Source organism: Manis pentadactyla, chromosome 1 (assembly GCF_030020395.1).
Source record: "Manis pentadactyla isolate mManPen7 chromosome 1, mManPen7.hap1, whole genome shotgun sequence".
Lineage (NCBI taxonomy): Eukaryota > Metazoa > Chordata > Mammalia > Pholidota > Manidae > Manis > Manis pentadactyla.
This window is the reverse complement of record NC_080019.1, coordinates 178,451,764-178,474,793: the sequence shown is the minus strand read 5'-3', so window position 1 is coordinate 178,474,793 and position 23,030 is coordinate 178,451,764. Positions and strand designations below refer to the sequence as shown.

Here is a 23,030-nt window from a genome sequence, read left to right as displayed (position 1 = left end):
ACCTGAGATTGGCTTGTACTCTAAGAGAAAATATTTAAGAAAATTGCATTGAAAATTGCAATTAGTTCAGCTTCAGAATTATCATTTTTGCTGGTGCCAAATGTTTAACTTCTTAAGAATAGTGATTTCATTAATTTTGAAATTTTAATTCATGTTTTTTATAAGTTCAAGCAATGTGGAAAAATACAAAGAATAAAGTTTAAACATGACTCCATATGCTACCAGTACAGCTAATCCTCATTAATGTTAGATAAACATCATTCCAGAGTATTCCTTTCACATATATATTAATGTAAGGAAGAAAAAGTAGATGGATGGAAGAATTAATATACATAGCTCATACTACAAGTGCTGTTTTTTCATTAAAATCATTATGAGTTTATGCAAAATAAAGGAATTATAAAACTTTTTAACTATGAGAGATACACTTTTTACTAACCGATCCCTTAAAGTTTAACAGAAGGATTATAGAAAATTTAGATTAGAATTACATTTAGCTACTTTTCAATTTTAGGCAGTTTCTCTTAAATGTATTATGGAAATTAGTATTGTTACTCCTCCTTTCATCTCTTCTTCCCTGACTCCCATTTTAAAATTATGTTACTGTTTTATTATTTTTTTTATTGAAGTATCATTGATAGATAATCTCATTTTTCACATACACAGTGGTTCAACAGTTACCGTCTTAGTAAGTCGTCACAGACTGTAGTGCAGTTACTATCTGTCAACACAGAAAGATGTTACAGAACCACTGACTGCATTCTCCGTGCTGTACTACCTTTCCCGTGACCGACTTATATTACGATTGAGAATTTTTGTGCCCCTCTATCCCTTCACCTTCCCCACCTATCCACCCAAACCCTCCCCCATGGTAACACTAGTAACTTCTCAGTGTCTATAAGTCTACTATTGTTTTGTTCATTCTGTTTTGCTTTGTTTTTATATTCCATAAATAAGTGAAGTTATATAGTATCTGTCTTTCTCCATCGGGTTTATTTCACTTAGCATAATATCCTCTAGATCCATCCATGTTGTTGCAAATAGCAGGATTTCTTTTTCTTATGGTTGAATAATAATCCATGTGTATGTGTACCATATCTTTTTTGTCCATTCATCTATTGATGGACACTTAGGTTGCTTCCATGTCTTGGTATTGTAAATAATGCAATGATAAACATAGGGGTACGTGTATCTTCAAATCAGGGATTTTGTTTTGTTTGGGTAAATCCCTAGAAGTGGAATTACTGGGTCCTATGGTGTTTCTATTTTTAGTTTTTTGAGGAACCTCCATACTGCTCTCCACAGAGGTTGTACCAATTTATATTCCCACCAACAGTGTAGGATGATTCTCTTTTCTCCACATCCTCACCAACATTTGTTATTTCTTGTCTTTTGGATAGTGACTATTCTAACTGGTGTGAGGTGATATATTACTGTGGTTTTGATTGGCATTTCCCTGATGATTAGTGATGTTAGGCATCTTTTCATGTACCTGTTGGCCACCTGTATTTCTTCTTTGGAGAAATGTCTGTTCAGGTCCTGTCTGTTTAGGTCCTCTGACCATTGTTTAATTGGGTTATGTTTTTTTATTGATATTGAGTTGTATGTATACTTTATATGTTTTAGATGTTAACCCCTTATCAGATAAATCATTTATTAATATATTCTCCCATACTGTAGGATGCCTTTTTTTTCTGCTGATGGTGTCCTTTGCTGTGCAGAAACTTTTTAGTTTGATGTAGTGCCATTTGTTCATTTTGTATTTTGTTTCCCTTACCTGAGCAGATGTGTCCAGGAAAAAATTGCTCATGCTTATGTTTAAGAGATTTTTGCCTATGTTTTCTTCAGAGAGTTTTATGGTTTCATGTCGTACATTCAGGTCTTGGATCCATTTCAAGTTTACTTTTGTGTATGGAGTTAGACGGTAATCCAGTTTTATTCTCTTGCATGTAGCTATCTGTTGCTTTCCTATATACTAACGATGAACTAGCAGAAGGAGAAATCAGAAAAACAGTTCCATTCACACTTGCATCAAAAAGAATAAAATACCTAGGAATAAACCTAACCAAGGAAGTGTAAGACCTATACCCTGAAAACTACAAGACACTCTTAAGAGAAATTAAAGAGGACACTAACAAATGGAAACTCATCCCATGCTCTTGGCTAGGAAGAATTAATATTGTCAAAATGGCCATCCTGCCTAAAGCAGTCTACAGATTCAATGCAATCCCTATCAGAATACCGACAGTATTCTTCAACGAACTGGAACAAATAGTTCTAAAATTCATATGGCACCACAAAAGGCCCCGAAGAGTCAAAAGCAATCCTGAGAAGGAACGGGGGAACTCGCTTCCCAACTTCAAGCTCTACTACCAAGCCACAGTAGTCAAGACAAATTTGGTACTGGCACAAGAACAGACCCACGGACCAGTGGAACAGAATAGAGTGTCCAGATATTAACCCAAACATATATGGTCAATTAATATATGATAATGGAGCCATGGATATACAATGGGGAAATGACAGCCTCTTCAAAAGCTGGTGTTTGCAAATCTGGACAGCTACATGTAAGAGAATGAAACTGGATCATTGTCTAACCCCATACACAAAAGTAAATTCGGAATGGATCAAAGACATGAATATAAGTCATTAAACCATAAAACTCTTAGAAAAAAACATAGGCAAAAAATGTCTTGGATATAAACATGAGCAACTTCTTCATGAATGTATCTCCCCGGGCAAGGGAAACAAAAGTAAAAATGAAGAAATGGGACTATATCAAGCTGACAACTCATCCTACAGTATGGGAGAATATATTCATAAATGACATATCCAATAAGGAGTTGACATCCAAAATATATAAAGAGTGCACACACCTCAACAGAAAAAGAGCAAGTAATCTAATTAAAAAATGGGCAGAAGATCTGAACAATTCTCCAAAAAAGAAATTCAGATGGCCAACAGGCACATGAAAAGATGCTCTACATCACTTATCATCAGAGAAATGCAAATTAAAACCACAATGAGATATCACCTCACATCAGTAAGGATGGCCACCACCCAAAAGACAAACAACAAGAAGTGTTGGCGAGGATGTGGAGAAAGGAGGACCCTCCTATACTGCTGGTGGGAATGTAAATTAGTTCAGCCATTGTGGAAAGCAGTATGGAGGTTCCTCAAAAAACTAAAAATAGAATTATCATTTGACTCAGGAATTCCACTCCTAGGAATTTACCCTATGAATGCAGCAGCCCACTTTGAAAAAGACATATGCACCCCTTTGTTTCTCACAGCACTATTTTACCAAGAAATGGAAGCAACCAAAGTGCCCTTCAGTAGATGAATGGATAAAGAAGATGTGGTACATATACACAATGGAATATTATTCAGCCATAAGACGAAAACAAATCCTACCATTTGCAACAACATGGATGGAGCGAGAGGGTATTATGCTCAGTGAAATAAGCCAGGCAGAGAGAGACAAGTATCAAATGATTTCACTCATCTGTGGAGTATAAGAACAAAGAAAAAAACTAAAGGAACAAAACAGCAGCAGACTCGCAGAATTTAAGAAGGGACTGGCAGTTACCAAAGGGGAGGGTTAGGGAGGGTGGGTGGGGATGGAGGGAGAAGGGGATTAATGGGCATTATGATTAGTACACATGGGGTGGAGGGGATCATGAAGACAGCGTAGCACAGAGAAGACAAGGAGTGACTCTGGCATCTTAATACACTGATGGACTTTGACCTCAGTGGGATATGGGGGGGACTTGATAATATGGGTGAATGTAATAACCACAATGTTTTTCATGTGAAACCTTCATAAGAGTGCATATCCATGATACCTTAATAAAAAATATATAATAAATATATGAAGAAGTAAGTATATGGAATTACACACATACAAGAATCCCCATTGTGGCATTGCTTAATAAAATGAAAAATAGCTTCATTGTCTAAAAAAAAAAATCCAGTTGTTTTCCCATCTGAGCTACAGTTCAAGTAAGAATTGGAGTTTTCCTGTTTCACCTGTTTTTCTACATGATGAGAATATGGCGGTAGGGCTTATAACTGTATAAATATTAAAACATAAAGTCTCAATATTTAAAACAGCATATATATATGTAGTGATAAAGATCTTCAGGATATTTTTTAAGGGAAGAAAAACATGGTATAGATAGAGCAATGTGTATAAAATAGCTGCCGTTACGTAAAAAATGGGAAAAATGTTTATAAATACATCTTTATGTATTAAGTTACATATTTGCTGTGTACACTTAAAATAGATTTCTGGTATGATAGATAAGGAGTTAATAATTTGTTGGCTGTGGGAAAGGCACTTGAGTGGTAGTAAAATGGGATTAAGAAGGAGACTTTTCTCTTAATATCTTTTATATTTTTAAAATTTTGAACAGTATTTTATTTAAAAACATATAAGCTGTTCCTTCTCTTCTGAGATATAATCACTCCATCCTGAGACTCCTTGACCCTGAAGAAAGTATATCCCATTCTCATAGGGAACTTCGCACCAGTCACCCAGCTCAGTGTGGGGCCTGAGGCTGGGCATCAGTGAGGTGTCTCCTGGTTAGTAGTCACTTCCCCTACTTCACCATCGCTTTCCAGCCACTTTTGAACTTTTTGCTTCAAAAGTTCAAAAGTCCAGAAGTAATTTGTGTTTCCAAATCTGGGGCTGTTGGTGAACCTTCTTAGGATTTTATTGATTCACCAATATCACCTTTGTGGGTTGGGGACAGAGGGGGAGGTAGGTGGTAATCTTTCTTGGCTAGCACTTTAGAAAAATATGGCATAAAGTTGCACCCCATTCCTTTTTTGTTGCCATTGTTGATTTTTGTTGTTACTGAATGTTACTACTTTTAATGCAGTGGATTTGGAATTTGAACAGGGAGATTCTGGTTTTACTTGCCATTGTTTAGGTTGATCTGGCCCCAACGTTGTGTCTCCTACCTGCTTTGGTCTTCTCTCCATCACCCATTTATTCTTTGATGGTTGGCTCTTACCCTGTTGTGGGCCCTATCTGAACACTGTCCTACTCTGCTCCCAACCTGCAGTGCCTTTTCTATACCTAGCTTTCTACCTTGATCATAGGTAGCCAGTCTCCCAACCACACTGATCTGGTCCATCTGAGGGCTGCACTGGGCAGGGAGAATTCCAGTGCTGCCCAGCTATGCAGGGCTCAGCCAACTGGGGAGTCCTTAGAACACCCTGGTTCTGAGGAAATAAGAAACTGATTGCCAGGTCCCCTTTATACAGCTTTTGCTTCACACACACACACACACACACACACACACACACACACACACACACACGCCTACATGCCTGTGTTTCTTTTATCTGCCAGTGTTTTGCTTCGAAAGTTCATTGCCCTTTCAACATAATTCCCATAATTATTTCTCAAGTTATAACCCTGCTTTGCCAAAGATTTGCATTGCTGACACATTCTTTCGGAAAACAAGACGTGATCTTGCCATTTTCCTGGTTACAAACGTCCAGTAGCTTCTCATCACCTTTAGAAAAACATCCTAAAAATAAGAGCTTATCACAAAAAAATCAATTACAGCCTAAAAGCATAAGTTCCTGAGGGCCTGGACATTGTCGTGGTTACTGGTATCTCCAGCCTGGAGGACAGTACCTGGCACAGAGGAGGTACTACAGAAATATTTGTTAAATTAAATTAATGAATAACAGATGCCTAGAAAATCTTTTTTTACATGAATTTTGACCTAGTGGTAGCTTACTGACAAGACTGCAGAATCTCTCTTTGTCATCTGAAAACAACCAGTTTAATCAATGGCAACGAATCAGCGGTTTGGGCAGTTTTAACATATGCTATACCATTGTGCTCAGAAAGGGTGTTGTCATAATCAGTGCAAACAACGTGGGGTTGACTGCAAGATGTCTACAAAAAGGAAGAGGATCTGGTCCGTCTTAGTTATCTGCACTCCTCATTCCACAAGGATTTGTGGCACTTTATATACAAAATGTAATGAGTCTGCTTCAGATTTGGCTTGAAACTTTCTGACTACCAAGTTGGAAAGGGCAGTTGACCTGTAATTCTTATCATTGGGCAGGAGCAAATATTTCTTAACATTAAGTTCTAAAACAAATTTCCCACCTGGAGCTTTACATAAGGGGCATTGAACAATGGGGTGGATATTATACTGCACACCATTCCTACAGCGAAGGTAATTTTTTAATTTTTTATTAAATCCATCTGGTAATAATAAAAGCCCCTACTCAGTGGTGTCAGGTCTGCTTGGAGCTAAGACAGTATGGTCCATCTATGTGGCCTTCTGTTGTTCACCTGACTTGACTCTAAGGATAAACTTGGAGCTCCTGGCCTTCAGATTGTCTTCCCTACGTAAGGCTCCCTTCTCCCTGCTGGACTGGTCTGGCAGAGCAGCCATGTTAACACTGGGCTGTCAGGCTAGGGCTTGAACCGCCGTTTGCTGGTGACTGGTTAGGATTGTTCTTATGCCATAGAAACTAACTGAGTTGGTGTGAATGACATCAGGTGCCTAAATAAGCACGTTCCCTGGATAGGGAATGCAGGAGCACCTGGAGGCTAAGCCAGACACCTCCTTGCATCGTCATCAAATTAGAAAGCATTGATCAGCTTTTTATTCCCTAACTTACTAAGATTTAAATCCCCTGCCAAGGGTATGCTAAAGCAGGCATGCTTATATACTGTTGGTGGCAGTGTATATTGATACAGACTTTTTGGAAAGCAATTTGGCAGTGTATTTCAAGAGCCTTAAAGGCATTCATACCGTTTGACCTAGTAGTTCTATTTCTGGGAACTGTCCCAAGGAAATAATCCTTTAAAAAAAAAAGGTTTAAGCCTCAAAAATTTTTAAGTGTTACTTGTAATACCATTATTTCATTTATAGTATCTAGAAATTGGAGCACTTTAACTGTCTCACAGGAGACTAGATAAACAAATATATTCCACTCAAAGGAGTATTATGACTCAAGTTAAAATATTTTGAAGATGTCTGTTGTAAAAGAGAAATTTTCTTAAAATGTTAAGTCAGAAAAGCAAACTACAAAGAGTATAAACAGTAAAATTTGAACTGTAAAGTAAAATATGCTTAAGAGAAAAGAATGGTGGGAAATACACCACAAGAATAAATCGTTTTTTTTCCATTGCTACAGCTTATTTTTAAGAAAAACGATTTGGTAATTTTTGTTTAACACATTTGAAAGGAAGACTTCATATTCCCTAGAAAAGGGAGCTTTAGATAGAGAAGGGATAACTAATAACCGCGTGTCCTGCTGAATTGGAGTACTAAACCCTGAGACCTCCCCTCTCTTTAAAGGCACACTTACTAAGCATCCTGATTTTGACAACAGAAAAAAGTACCCCAGGTAAGGGTCTCTAAATTCCCAACCATTCAGTTATTACAAAGGCTGTGTCTCTATTATGAAGTGAATAAATTGACTTTTCTGTTTATTAACTAGTGTGCTATGGATTTGATTGGTCTGAATCAGTCTCCCAAGAGCCTGAATTTGCTTGTACATGGGATAAAATTAGATTTTTGAGCTTGGAAATTTGAGGGCTATCCTGGACTTATTGATCCCTGCCAAAGCATAACAGCAGTGGAACCCTGTTGCAACCATTAGCAGTCTGGTCTGTTTTTTCAGTGGCTAAAGAAGAAAGCACAGAAATAAAAGGGGAAAAATCGTGTTTGTATGTTTGAGTTAAAAAAAAAAATCTAGAAATAGTGATGGTAGGCAGTAAATGCTAGATAAATCACTTAGGAAAGCTTATGATTGTCAGTCTTTTGGGTTTTTTTATTTGAAGTGTAATCTGGCTAAGTCTATTCACTTAATGTTGACACACTAATTAGCTTCTCTAGCAGTATTACATATTATATCACCAGACTTTGTACCTCATTCATACATTGTTTTTTATAAAAGCTTTATTCACATATAATTCACATGTCATATAGTTCGTCCATTTAGAGTGCACAGTACAATATTTACAGAGTTGTTTAACCATTACGACAATCAGTTCAGGACATTTCATCACCCCAGAAAGAAACCTCATACCCATTAGCAGTTACTCTCAGTTTCCCTCCTAAGCTCCCAGTCCCCAGTAACCAGTAATCTACTTTTTGTCTCTATAGTTTGCCTATTCTGGACTTTTCATATGAATTGAATCATTCAGTGTGTGGCCTTTTGTCATAAGATTCTTCACTTAGCATAATGTTTTCAAGCTTCATCAACATTGGAGTATGTATCAGTACTTCATTTCTTTTTTTTATTATTCATTACTTTCTATTTACTTTATTTCTAATGTTCCATTCTATGGATATACCACATTTTATTTATCCATTCATTTGTTGTTAGACATTTTGATTGTTTCCATTCTTGGTTAATATAAATACTGCTATGAACATTCATTGCAAGTTTTTGTGTGGTCATATGTCTTCATTTTTCTTGAATATTTGTACACCTAGGAGTAGAATTGCTGTGTATATGGTAATTCTGTATTTAACATTTTGAGGTACCGCCAGACTGTTTTCCAGAGTGGCTGCATCATTTGTAATCCCATCAGCAATGTATGATGAGGGTACCAATATCACCCATCTTCACCAACCTTTTTATTATCTGTCTTTTTTGTTACAACCATCTTGCTAGGTGTGTAGTGTATCGCACTATGGTTTTGATTTGCATTTCCCTGATGACTAATGATACTGAGCATCTTTTCATGTGTTATTGGCCATCTGAATATCTTTTTTGGAGAAATGCCTGTTCAAACACTTTGCCCAGTTTTAAATTGCATTGTCTTTTCATTGCTAAATTTTAAGAATCCTTTATGTATTTTGAATATAAGTCCTTTATATGATTTGCAGATATCTTCTATCTGTTTTAGGTTGTCTTCACTTTCTTGATGGTGTCCTTTGAAGCATTTATGTTTTTAGTGTTTATGAAGTGCAATTTATTTATATTTTCTTGTGCTTTTAGCATTATATCTAATAAACCATTGCCTACTCCAGGCCCACAGAGATTTATATCTGTGTTTTCTTCGAAGAGTTTTTTAGTTTTAACTCTAACATTTATGTCTTTGGTCCATTTTGAGTTAATTTTTGTATATGGTATAAGGGAAGTGTCCTAACTTCTTTCTTTTGCAAATTACTATCCAACTGTCCCAGAACCATTTGTTGAAAAGACAGTTTCCATTGAATTGTCTTGGCACCCTGTTTGGAAATCAAGTAACTGTAAATGTGAGGGTTTATTTGTGGACTCTCAACTCTAGTCCATTGCAGTTCCTTGCCAGTGTAAAGTTACAGAGAGAAAATGATGTTTACGGATAGTGGCTTATTGCTGGCTTTAAGGTCACCTCAGGGAGGTAGGAATTTTATATAATGGTGGTGGTGGCTGGTTTCTAGATAAAGACTGTGGTTGTAGGAATTGAAGGGAGAGGCCAAAGAAATACAAATTTAGTAGAACTTGATGACTATCTAAAATAATTAAAGGTTGAGTCCAGTGTTATAAATGGAAGGCATTGGAAGGATAACTGTACTAAAGCTTACTGTAATGAGCAAGGTAAGAAAAAATTGTTTATAAAGATAATAACATTTGATTTTGCAATGCTTATTGCCAAAATCTTCATGTGAATTATAGAAGGTATCAGATTAACTATTAGATAGTAAATCAAGTCTGGTATATAGGAGCTTCCAGCATTCATTAAACAAAGTTGATTTGCCTTCTATAAGTGCCTATTAATTTTTGTAACCCATCTTGTAAAATAAACTTCCAGTGTCTAATTTTAAAGGTTAATCCATGGTTTTATTTTCTCTGTATGATAAGTATAAGAAATAATGTACTTGGTCATTGATTTTTAAAAACTTGAGAAGGATACCCAGACTCCATGGTTTGCTATTGTCATTAACAATATTATTGTTTTGAGGGAGGAAAACGTTTTTAATACTGACTACATTGAAAAACATAATCCACATAGCAATATAGATAAGTTTCAGTGGCTCAAGATGGTTTTGTGTCCAAACATTAAAATTTGGCTGTTTTAGGAAATATATTACATGTTGGAACTTAGTACAATGCATTTATTTACCCCTCCTAAAATTTCTTTCAGGAATTGTCCCATCTTCTGTTGTCCTGACTTCTTTCCAGGTGATGTCAAGAGTTTTTCTAATATGGGCAGTAACACATAGCGTCAAAGAGGTAAGTGTTTGTATGAACTGAAAGAAAACAATGTCAGCACTAACAAGTGCTAGTCCACATTTCTTGCTCACATGTGTGTTATGGCTAATGTTGGAAGTCCAGGTCATGTCAGAATAGCCCAGATAAAATTCATTTTTACTGTGGGAATCGGGTTACTAGTGGGAAACATACCCCAAATATGCAGTGTTGTTTGCAGTAAACATCTAAAGAGAAGACCGATTAAATGATAAAGTCCTGCGGTCTTAGTTTCTATGGAGATTTGGTGTGGATGTGGTCTGCAATTCAGTTAGATTTTTCTGCTATCTTGCTTGTATCCAACACACTAAACCCTGGACATTGCATTCTTGTGGGACTGTTAGGGGATTGGAGGACATAATTCATCCCCAGAGCAGTCCAGTTCTTATAGGACAAAGAAAAACAAAGTTGTTTCCACCCAGCCCACCAGTATTACAGAATTCCCACATGTGCTGAGTCCAGTGGTTCTAGGAGGTGACTGGTGTGCCAGTGGCCTGGGGTGGTAGATGCCTAGGTAGGCCCAGGGATGCTCCTTGTAGTGGAGAAAGCCACCATTACAATGAGGGTAATCCACAGCTAAGCTTTTGTTTTCTGGATTGGGGAGGGGGGTGTTTTCCCATATGCTTTTTGCTTTTTACAAGTCAGTTACTTCTTGCTAATGTCTTGAGGTAGGGTGCCTGTAGCTACCAGGAGGATTCCGTTTTCAGTTTTGCAGTTAAGAATAACCTGTCATCAGTATTGGATTCTCTGGGGCTCATGGAATACACTTACCTGTTAGCATTATTGTGGCGTTCTCTTTGTCCTCTAGTCTTTTAAAATCCGTGTCAAAACATTTTGTATTTCAGGATTTATTAATTGACCATTTCATTTGTATTTCAACTAATGAGAGCTTTTTTTAAAAAACTTTTTATTGGTATATGATATACACACAGAAAAATGCACATAGCTTTATGAGTTTGTAACCAAAGTTGATTAAGCTGTTATTTTTGTTATATTCATATGGAATCTGCAGCCCCACAGACCTTTTTTTAAGTTCCCCCACTTGTTGAAGATGTCTAAATCCCTATGCAGGAAGAATAAAAAATAATCACATACTTTTTTTCCAGTGATGATATTTTCTTTTTTAGTTAAAAAAAAAAGCAGGCAAGTAAATCCTAATGTAGCATATTGCCCTTTGTTCTCACTCTTAATTGTTTATGGAGTAAATTTACTTTATTTATATGTAATACTGTGTAACGTTTTTGTTCATTTCAAAGTTCTTTGTACAAACCATCATTACATTTCCTCCTCCCTTATGTTTGTGTTTACACTCTTTCCTTCTCATTTCACCAACTCAAGAGTTCTGACTTCCAAGTAGTCTCAGGTGACCTAAAATTTCTCTCTAAAAGTAACTCATTTACGTTCTTAAATAGCTAATTTTGTACTTGGAATAATTAAGTGTTAGGTACATGAAGACAGAGTATTGTCAGCTACCGAGGGTTCAGTCGCTTTGCCAATACAGGGAGATATTAATTGTCCAAATGCTGGTGCACCAGCTGATGGATTATTCATGACCTCTGCTTCTCCTCCTGTATTCTGCTTCAGTGACCACTTCTGCTTGTTAGCCCTTCTCACAAAGGAGATAGCAGATAAATAAAAACTGCTTACAATTCAAGTCAATCAACGCTGTTAGCTCTGTTACTGTTAACAACGTCTGCCGGGATTTCCTGGGCAGATCATTGAGCCTACTTGGTTTAAAAAGCTATTAAATGTCATTTTGGATTGCAGGTACATAGACCTGGCCATTGTCCTCAATAACAACACTGCCTTACCAAACACATAGATTTGACATTTAGCAGGTGGTTTCACATATAGTGTCATCTTTGAGCTTTACAGCAATTTAAGTTATATACTCATTACATTTGCATATTCAAATGTATATTGTTTTTTTGCATATTGTTACTCTGCAATTTGCATATTGTTACTCTGCAACCAAATGTACCCAGTTTCTACTATCATTAACATACCCTTTTCTTAAGAATATGGTACGTACGGTAGGTTCCATTCTCTTTCTCCCACCTCTGGGTCTTCTTTTTATTTACACCCTGTTGGTTAGTTGACTTGCTCCTTTCTCACATAAGTAGGATTCAGTGTTGCTGCAGTTTCAGGCTCACAGTTCTTTCCTCCTGGTTCCCCTTTTCTTAACAGAACTCATTCATCATCGTTTTATTCATAGCAGTGGGTCCCCTCCCAGCCCACCCCAGGGCATTGATGGTAAACTTAAAAAGCCTATTGCTGTGACATTTCAGAGGCCAGGCTGCTGTCTGTCACCTGTTCCTTAGCCCCTTCTCTTGGCCAAATGCTATTTTTCCTGCCTTAGCGTTTCATATTAGCTATAATTCAGTTTGTTCTGTACAACATTACATATGGCTACCCTGCCAAAGTTCTGTTCTTCTGTTTCCTGAAACATCTTTAAAGTATCTTTATTTTCCTTAAATTCAGCTGTTTAATGGTAGGGACCACATAACTGATTGACCTCAGAACAATTGCTTAATAAAATACATCTCACTGTCTCATAGTAATGTTCAAAATATTTGCATACTACTCTGCTTTCATTGTTTCTTTTTACATCATATTCCCCTCTAAAGTGGATAAGAATTTATGTTCATAGCATTACATTTGGATTTGGCCTCTCACTCCACCCTCTCTGTCCTGCTCATTTTTTTTCTATGCTCATTCCCTTTGTTTTTCTGTAATTATACATGATGTGCTAAGGTTTATGTACCTTTAAAGACTAGATGTTACTTTTTTCATATCTGAGGTATATTTCCTTTTAAGAGGCCCTGTAGGATATACATCACTTGTCATTTTCATTCTCTATCCCATGGAATGCTATTCACATAAATGTCACCATGTATACCTTGCAGAACTAGAAAGTGGTCAGATGGTTTTCTTTTATGACATATAATGACCCACCCATCAGCTAATGTGACACCTTGATTGACAGGATAGTAAAGAAAAAATTGTGGTATTTTATATTCAGAAGGTTTTTCTTAACATAGTAAAAAACCTTCCAACTTTTTTCCTTTTAAAGAGGCTGTATGTATGAGCAAAGTAAAGCTTCTAACAGAACAGCAAGCTCGGTACAAGGCAGGACATGGGGGATCCAGGAGGGAATCAGCAGTTCTGGCTGACCTCGTTCCTTCCCAGTTTTCCCACCTGTCCCCCAGTCTGAGCTGGCTCCCTCCCTGTCCCTGAGTGGGCTGGTGGCTGCTGGGGCCACAGGAGGCCTCCCCCAGCTTTGTTCCTCTCACCCTCTGTTTGGGTCTGTTCTTTGTCTCTTCGTTGAATTGAATCAAGATTGGCATTTTTCAAAGTGAACTTAAGTGGTAAATGCCACCTTCCATCCCTCACTACAGCTCCCTTCCCAAAACAGCCAAGTTCATAGGGCACATATCTTCCTCGTTCAAAAGTAGCTAAGCTGAGCCCCAGATACCTGGACATGCAAGTAGGCCACTGTCCCTTTCCTGGTCTAGCCCTCTTTGAAGAAGCCACCCCAGATTCTCTCCTGAGAGCTCTTAGTGTAAGATCACTGTGTTCTTGGAGCAGAAATCTCCGGTCACCTCCATGGGCAATGGTTGAGGAAGAAATTAGGCTCTCACCGTGGTGTTAGCCCAAGTGTGGTGAACACCCGGTACACTTCACTATGGGTGATTTGCCTGAACTGGAACTCTGCCCTACAGAGCTGAGCCTTTTCTCCTTTCTTCCTCACCCTTTGCCACCATTGGAGAAAAGGATGTTTTCCCACATTCTTCTGGAATGTTCTATGAGTTCTCCTGATTTCACCAAGTCAGCTGTTTCCCACCTCTTTCTGGCAGTCTGTGGGCTTTGTGACACATTCTGCCGTTCTTGTCAACTTCTCAACAAGATGCTTACAAAAGCTTATAATGAGTGTGTTAGAAAGTTAGTGTCCTCCAGTTTTTTATCATTATACTTGTTTTTGCTTGATGCATTGCAGTTTACAGAGGGCTTTGTTAAAACATACTATGCTCATTCGCTCTTGACAGCTGTCCCTTGAGGCAGTCTGTAGCATCCATTTAGAGTTTGGAAGGTAGAGAGGCAGTGAGCGTCACATCTCCAGCAGGTGACTGAGTTGGGGATGGACTTCTAAAGCCAGGGTCTTCGCACTGCATCAGAGCTTCCTTCTCACCTTTTAAAAATGTGACGTAAACACATCCTTGTTTTCATGTGCTGACCATGCTTTTTCTATCCTGGAGTATGGAGTAGAGTATGAGTACTGAGTTTGGAGTTGAAAACCCCTGTCTGAGACCCAGAAGCACTTTGCCTCTTTCAGAGTTCTATCACGCCACGTGCATATTGAGATACGTACGGTTCTCCAGTCAAATCATTTTGTACAAGTGTTCACATCGGCTATGGGCCCTGAGAGCTTGTCTGTAACACTTGGCCCATTGCTTCCCTGTCTTTTAGTGCTCAGGTATCTCTGTGACGAATCCCTCCAGTTAATTGGCCTTTCTCTTTGAAAGTTCAAAGATGGTTTTTCATAATGGGGCTTATGGACTATTTGGAACAGAATTACCCAGGAAACTTATTAAAAATGCACATTCCAGGTTCTACCCCACACATGATACAGGATCTCTGGGAGTAGAGCCAGGGAATCATCACTGTTACTAAGCTCCTCGGATGATTTTAAGGTTTGAGAAATGCTTTAAGATACTGGGTGTTGTGTGTGTATGTTTTATTTTATCTTCTTTTTTCTTGGTTTTACTTCACATTCCTACTTAACTTACTTGAAGCCTAATCAAATCTTACCATCTCTTGCCAAGCCCGAGAGCCATGGTCCCATTCTTGAAGAGTGAAAGCCTTAGAGTTTCCTTACACTACTAAGTAAAGGTGCTGTGGAATTTCTGGTGCCTTCTCCAAAATCCAGTATCTGCTGAGCTGAGGACCATGTATATATATATATAAAAGAGGAAGCTTAAGGGGCCACCTTGAAGGCAGAGGAAGATCGGAAACTACAGCATTGAAGAAACAAAACTAATTCTCACTTGTGTGTTTTTAAGAGGGACATAAGGAATCCAGCTGCTTCACTTGGGGGTAGATTGCTGGGAAGGGCTCTTTTCTGGCGTGTGCTTCATGTTGCCTGGCCACAGCCACCAGGCAGACTGTTTAGAAGGTCATTTCTACCTGAGGAAATACTGTGCAAACATCTCTCTTCCTGAGATTTATCAAGAAATGGACAGTTTTGTTATTTTGTGGATAATTCAAACTCGGTGTTCTAGAACATGGAGGCTCAGCACCCCTCACTTACGTGAGGCCGTGATGAGTGTTGACTGACACTTATCCTGTGGCATAGGACAAAACACTTCAACTTTTTGAGCCTTGTTTTTCTCATCTGTAATACTAATATCTGCCCTGCTTATGTCACAGACTCTTTGTGAAGATTAAGTGAGAGGAATATATGAAAATAAGACAGCGGTGTTTAGAAATCAAGGTCTCTGGCATGCAGTTTTTTGCTGAGCAGCTTCTGAGTCTCTTTAAAGCAGTTTGACTTCAAAGGGAATGCTACTTCCTTCATAGCTGGAACATAATTGTCTTTTTCTTCCTCTTTTCTACTTTTCACTCTCGTGGAAGCTAAAAGTAAGTAAATAATACACAAATCCCCAAACTCCCATTCCTGTGCTACTTGCATTGCAGGTTTTTCTTCTCTTGCGGCCCCTGAAGCTGGGTTCACAGTGTGCCCATGCTCTTGGACACCTCTTGAGGTCGTTTCTCTTGTCGGCAGATTTCCTGTGGCTGCATACGCTATTGTTATCCCTGACGGCCATCCAGGAACATGGCGTTTTGGTGAGGCAGGAAGAAAGGGCACCTTGTTATCCCCATCAGTCAGGCGAGGAGCCGAGATGTTGAGTCTGGGGCACATCATCCCTCCTTGGGTACTGTTCTTGGGCCAGAAGCCATGACGCTCAGTCTCATAGCCCAGCGCCCTTTGCACAATGACATTCCATCTCAGTTAACAAAGGCCATTGGGACAAATTACTGATATTTTGGCTCCCATCAATGCTGAACATCTCAAGTTCTTCACCATATTCCATCTATTCCCTTACTTTCTATTTTAAATATTCCTGTAGGTGGATTTGCATCACCTTCACTTTTAAAATTAGCACCTCTCCAAAAGGTAGAAAACCTCATTGTTTAATTGTTAATCAGACACTGTCAAACTTTTAGATGACTCCTGGGCAGATGCTGGCAGTACTTTAATGCCACTTCAGCATCTGTTAATCATGGACATTTAAAGATGGTACTACTTTTCTCATAGCTAGATGGTTCGTTTTGCCATTGCCTGTATTTAGCATAGGTGATTTGGGCAAAATCAGATTACCTGTTTTTCTCTCAGTGTTTTTCTCTTTGTCCCTTTCCAACATTTCCTTGAGCTGTGTAGAAAGATTTTATTTTGAAACATTGAAATTTATTTAAGTTCTTTTAGGTTCAGTGTGGGTTCACTTCTGACATCCCTGTTGCATCTTTCTCCCACTGTCTTAGTTCTTTTGTAACCCTTGAAAACTTCACTGGAGTGCATCTGTTCAAAATATATTATATTCTGATGGTACTGTTCTTTGATTAATTCAGTTATGTTAAAACGAAAACAAAACATCTTAAACTGTGCAAGCCAGCATTACCAACCCCTTCCTACGGAACATAGCTCCCCTCCCCATTAACTAATAGTTGAATGGGTTCCAAGCTCAACAAAATCAGAAATTGGCTTCACTTGTCTTTAACGTGATCTTTTTCTCCTCGGGGCTCTCCTCCCCATGGTGACCCTGCCGCACAGACACCCTACACTGGAAGCTTCTCAGGACCTTTTCCTTTTCTCTCTCACCCCAAGGGTTCAATCTGACAGCCACCATTCTCAGTTGTCAGTTCAGCAGGCAATCTCCCTGGGAAATTTTACCCAGGGGAGGAGGGGCCAAGGCCTGACCTGCCAGCCCCAAAGGGAAGTATCCCACAACCCTAAGGTCCGTCTTGAACCCAGAACAAGACCTCCCCCAGCCTGCACCATTCCAGCCTGCCCTGGCAAATGCCCAGCCCCATCCAGCTTAAGCACTGTTAGCTTCTTGTTGGCCTCTGCCCAGAGCTTCCAGATCGTAGGGTTCTCAGTACATTTTACAGTTCAGGTAGTCTTTTTTAAATATTATGCTAAAACCCTCTCCCCCATTTCAATGTTCAGAGTGCATCAATGGGATCTCCTACACTGCTCCTATTTCTGATGGTGAGATTTCTGACAAAGAAGCATATTGTTAGAACACATCCTCTTCAAGCATTAAGACATTTACATGGGTAGTATCTTAAACTATATATTGCTGCTACTTACAAATAGTAGGAAGCCTGTTTAGAGCCAAATCTGGTTACTTGCAGTTCTCAGATTAACAAAGATGCTTGAATTTTGGCATTAGGAAACTGTCAGGGAAAAGGCATGAGAGTGAAGGAAGAAAAAATTGTTACCTCGGATATACAACAGTAGTTTCCCAAATAAGCATATGAAACCTACAGACTGGGAGCCTGAGTGGCTTCAGCTCTGGTTGTATGCCATCAGCTTGAATTTTTAAGAAAGCTCTGTGTCACAGAACTCTGCTGTCCAGTTGAATTGTCAGTGAAGACCTAAACAGTAAGTGAATTCTGGCATTCAAACTAGTTTCCGTGCATGGTTTGAAAGTGAAATGAATTAAGGTGCTTATTTTGACTGTTTATTTCAAGACAAAATAAAGGTAACTTTTTAGTACCATATAGTAATGGAAACATGTTGATTAGGAACATTTTTCTTCTGGGTATTTCCTCTATCCCAGCATGTATAGACTCTTCTGTAATGGTGGAAATGTTCTATATCTACCATGTTCAATACAGTAGCTAATAGCTCCATGTAAATGCATATTGAAATGGAAATGATGTTAGTGTGACTGAGGAACTGAATTTTAATTTTAGTTTTAAATGGTCACATATGATTGGATGTTACTTTATTGGATAGTGCAGCTCTAAATGTTCAGTATAATATTATTTACTATTCTCTTGATTTCAGTCAATTGGGTTTTCATATATTTTATCTCATGTGCATGACTGATTTTTTAAAACAAATAGTCAAAGGAAATTTATATGGTATACTTGGAATTGTGTGTTCCTTAAATCCAGGGATTTTTTTAGTACTCTAGATTAAATCATTACTAGAAAATCACCTAATTGCAGGTGTGGATGGTATTCTCATCTGTTGCAGAGGTAGCCATTGATTAGCCTGTGAGGCAGGAGGCCATACAGGGCCCCACTTTTCAGAGGCCTTCAGCTTGGCCTCTGCAGTAAGTTCACGGTGTCCCAGGTTTGCCCTTGTTGAAAACCAGTTCACGAGCTTTTTCTTTCTTACTTGAGCTAAAAGATGCCATAGAAACACAGTCAACATTATTATCCCAAGGAACTTGAAGATTCTTGTTTCACACTCTAAAAGTGAGATGATTGGCATGCATCGTGAGCATGCTAAATATGTCAGCAAAGTCAAGGAAAGTTAAAAATGATTACCTATAAACTGTTTTTAAACAGGTGTGCTCCACTCTACAGAGAATGGCATTTTAAAGCACGATGAATATTCATTTGAAAACTTTTAATATGTGGGAGGAGGAACTATCTCTTAAGATTACCTGTTCCTTTGCCAAATCGGTCCTTTATATACTGGAACTTTTTCAGTATAACTTCTTGTGAAAGCATGAATGTGGAGTATAAGATAGTTTAAAAATACATAATTAGACAAGAATACCAGTGCATTAATCCTTGACAGTTAGCCTGTACAGTGAATGCGGCAGGTCACTGATCCCATTGGGAATCTAGGAGATGACGAGGAACCTGAAGAAATCATCCCCGTGCTTCTGTTCCTGTAAAATATGTAGGAAGTATATTTCAGTTTTTTCAGGGAAGCGGGTTCAGTCCCTTTTTTACTTACCAATATCAAGAAGCCCTTTGTAGTCAGAAAGCTCTCATTACAAGCTGTGATGCATCTCGGATAAAATAAAGCATATTACTAAGTTGTCTACATTTTCCAGAAAAAGGATCCCTTTTCAAGTCTGAAGTGAAACCTGGTGCACTTCGGGAATTTGTAAGACTTGATATGGATGTGTGGACGTGTGGGATGCATGCTGAGAGGATGCTTTGCATTTTAGAGGAGGGGGAAACTAATTAGTGGGCTTGATGCATTAAAGACTTAACTTGTTTTCTTCCGAATTGCCACCATAAACATTGGTTTTTAACAGGATGAGTCTTGACATCTTCTTCCGTTTATTTTGCTTTGGCAGAAAATTACCAGAATAACTCAAACTTGAAAATTGTGCATCTTTTTTGCCCTCTGCATTGGCACTGTCTTGTTAGGTCAGATTTCAGGAATCTTTTGTTTAGGTAAATGCCTCAAAGAAAAGTATGTTCAGAGCCTCAAGTGTAAAAACTAATCAAACTAACCAGATTTTTAAATAATACACTACAGCTTTTAAAACTTTAGTTGTTGAGAACCTTACATTTATGTAGCACTTTGTCATCTCTAGCAGAGGGTGTCGGCTGGCAGCAGAAGTCTTTCCTGCAGGTGGGTTGTAAAAGCAAGTTCAAGGAAAACATGGCGACTGAGGGTGCACACACAATCCACCATCCCACAGGAGCAGCAGCGCCCATCTCAGCCAGGGATTGCTGAATGGTTCCAGTGTTATGCAGTCTGCATTTTTAAAGAAAAGGCAGAAATCCAGGTTTTTTTTTTCTAAATGTAGAATCTCCTAATTTAAAAAACTGGCTCAAATATTTTCAAAGCACTGTGCAAACCTAAACAGAATATCTGTGAACCAGGACTATGGGCCACTATTTTAATATTTCTGCTCCAGGAGAAGGTATTCGTAGCCTTTATTTTTATTTCCTCTTCAAAAATTTTGCAAGTATTAAACTGTCATAGAACAAAAAGGACCATGGTGTTTCACAGCATTTGTGGCCAGTTTTCTGTTCTTTTGCCATGTCAGTTATGTTTCTGACAATGGTCAAATCCTCTCGCCTCTAGAATGTTGGGCAGGCACATTGGAATACTGCATTTGGAGGTTTGGGGGCAGACTGTGGGGTGAGTATGCCTTAGCTCTCTCCATGGGGCCACAGTAACCTACTACCATGATCCTAGATTGGATTAGCTAAGTATGACCTCATCTCCATGTGATCCCCATACCTGAGTTGGATTGAAGGGAATAGGTGCATGAAAACTTTGCAGTTGCTATCATGCTCTTGGAGGACAGAGTCAAACAGAATTCAGGAAGAATATTGGGAAAGGCTAGCAGCTAGTAAGACCCATAGACATCTCAGAGTTGGAAGAAGCATGTTCACCTTCAAGTAAAGGGAGAGATGGCATCTCTTAAACAACACTTAAATAGCAAACAACAGAAAACAAAACAACAGACAGAGCAAAACATTATCACCTGAGTTAAGCCGAAGAGGCAGCCACCAGGCTGTACCGAGTCACTGCAATGCTAGCAGACGTAGTAGGAACTTTATAATAAATATTTGTGGAATTATTTCTTTCACAGAATAATAACTGCTATTTATTAAATGGGTAGCACTTTACTAAGCACTTGATATGTTTCCCCAATTCTACACCAACCATGCAAAGGCAGATAGTATCTACAGTTTCCATGTAAGGAAGCTGAGGCTCAGAGATTCAGTGATTTGCCTGAGGACATGCAGCCTGGAAGTCTGCCGTCTGTGGATTCCAGAGTTGCACTGACTGGAGAAGGGGCTAGTTGTAGTAACTAGCTAGGCTAGTTGAGGAACGTACCACCCTTCCTTCCTGTTTTCCAGGAAATGGGCTGAATACATAATAGCATTGAAGTTGGACTCCTGGGAGTGTTTTAGCTTTCAGGCCTGCATGACGGACTGCCATAGATGCAGAATCGATCAGTGTGTTCCTTGGTGGCTGCATGCTTATACATTTTTTTCATTGCATGTTCAGAAAAGCTGATTTTCTGACCAAGAGTTGTTTTGGTAGGCCAAAATATTTAACAAGGCCATCGTCCACATTGGAAAATGTCCCTTAGTTATTGTGTTGTAATGGAAAGAAATGTTTAACTAGTTCCCTGTGTCACTGTAGGTTAAAAAAAAAAACCCTGTGTAGATGTACCCTTTTCTCTCCTTTAAAGGGGAGGTGTATTAGTATTTTTTTTTAATGTAACTCATATTTTCCATAAAAAGGAATGGTATTTCCTGGTTTGTTGACCATGTAACCGTAGCATAGATTTTTAATAAATACTAAGTCATGAAGGACACTTTACATATGAATTATGTGAAAAGACTAACACTAATCCAAACATCTTTTTTATTCTTTATAATATTTTTTATAATAAACACCTCAATATTACATTTTAGTTTCTTCCTTATCCAGAATGAAATTCCTTTTAAGTAACTAAATGAGTTATGTTTTTGTTCAAAAAGCTTAAAAAATTATGGAAAGGACAGACTATCCTCAGAATTGCCCTGTTCTCCTGTGCACACCCTCAGCTGGTATCACCCCCAGACATCGGCCCTGTGGCCTTGCTGTCCCTGGGAGCTGCTCTCCAGAGCTTGGAACCCAAGGCTGTTGCAGCCAAGTCAGAGAACATGCAGGCTCAGACTGCAGACAGGTCACCATGTACTTATTCATTCTTACTCACTCAAAAAATATTTATTCAGTATCTTCTATGCTCCTAAGCACTAGGATACATGAAAAGGAAAATCCTAGGTGCTCCCTTCACAGGGCTTCCAGGATGGCATAGGAACAGAGAGGAGCAGACTAATAAGGCAGAGGCAGGACAGACAGAGGGACCGCATGTCACACTTTGGCTGCCCCAGGTGAGAAGCTGCACTAGTCTGTTCCAGTTCCTAAGGAACTGTTCCAGTCTCCCAGGCCTGGTTGTTTCCCCACATGGGGAGGTCTTGGAGACTCAGACAACTAATGGACCAATACATATAAAGCACTTAAAACTGCCTAGCCCTAAGGAAGTGCTCAATAAATGTCAGTACAAATTAGCTGTAATGTAACGTCATCTCTTCAAAAACTTTTAGTGACAAGTTTATGTACAACTGTTTTGAATTATTTTCTATGTCCTGAGGTTTAAAACAGAGATAACAATTGACTTTCAACCTAAACATGAATGTTTTTATGCTTATTAAAATAGTTTCACAGTTAACTGGTGAAAATTTACACATAATTACTTTTATCATGCTTAAGGAATAATTAGCCTGGCTAATGGGAATTAGCATTATTTTAATCATTATTATTATTATCCTAATCTAAAGCATTTATTAAAAATTTGATTTTGCCTGTTAACTAAGCTAACCCCTCTTCAGAGCAAGTCTGTGGACCTGCCATCAGGATATTGATGTAGGAATGCCAGTACTTCTTCTCAAGTTGTCCTCTCTTGTGTTCTTATTTACGTGTTTTGTTGTGAATGTTCTGGTGTCTCTTTTGTGGTTGTATAGGCTGCCTCTTCCAGCAGACTCGGAGGCTTCATATCAAAAACAATATAGCACCAGATGATATTTGTATTTGTAATTGTGCGCCCAGAGTGGTTCGGTAGTACTTAAGTGATTTTTACAATTTATTTTGAAATAATTTCAGATGTACAGAAAAATTGCCAAAAAAGCACAAAAAACTCCCATATACCCTTTGCTCAGATTCCCCAACTGTTGGCATTTTACTGCACTTGTTCCATCACTGCTCTTCTGTATTTATATACCCATTGTCATTCATCTTCTTCCAAAGCTTGAAACCAAGCTAAACT

General features: G+C 38.5%; 1 protein-coding gene across 1 annotated transcript in view; it reads left to right on the top strand.

Moving 5' to 3' along the window:
* Positions 1-23,030, top strand: part of HACD2 (3-hydroxyacyl-CoA dehydratase 2) — an 89,463-nt gene that overhangs the window by 48,814 nt on the left and 17,619 nt on the right. The window contains exon 4 of the mRNA XM_036905593.2: positions 10,118-10,206. Within this exon, the coding sequence (XP_036761488.2) occupies positions 10,118-10,206 (89 nt within the window). The remainder of the gene's footprint in view (positions 1-10,117; positions 10,207-23,030) is intronic.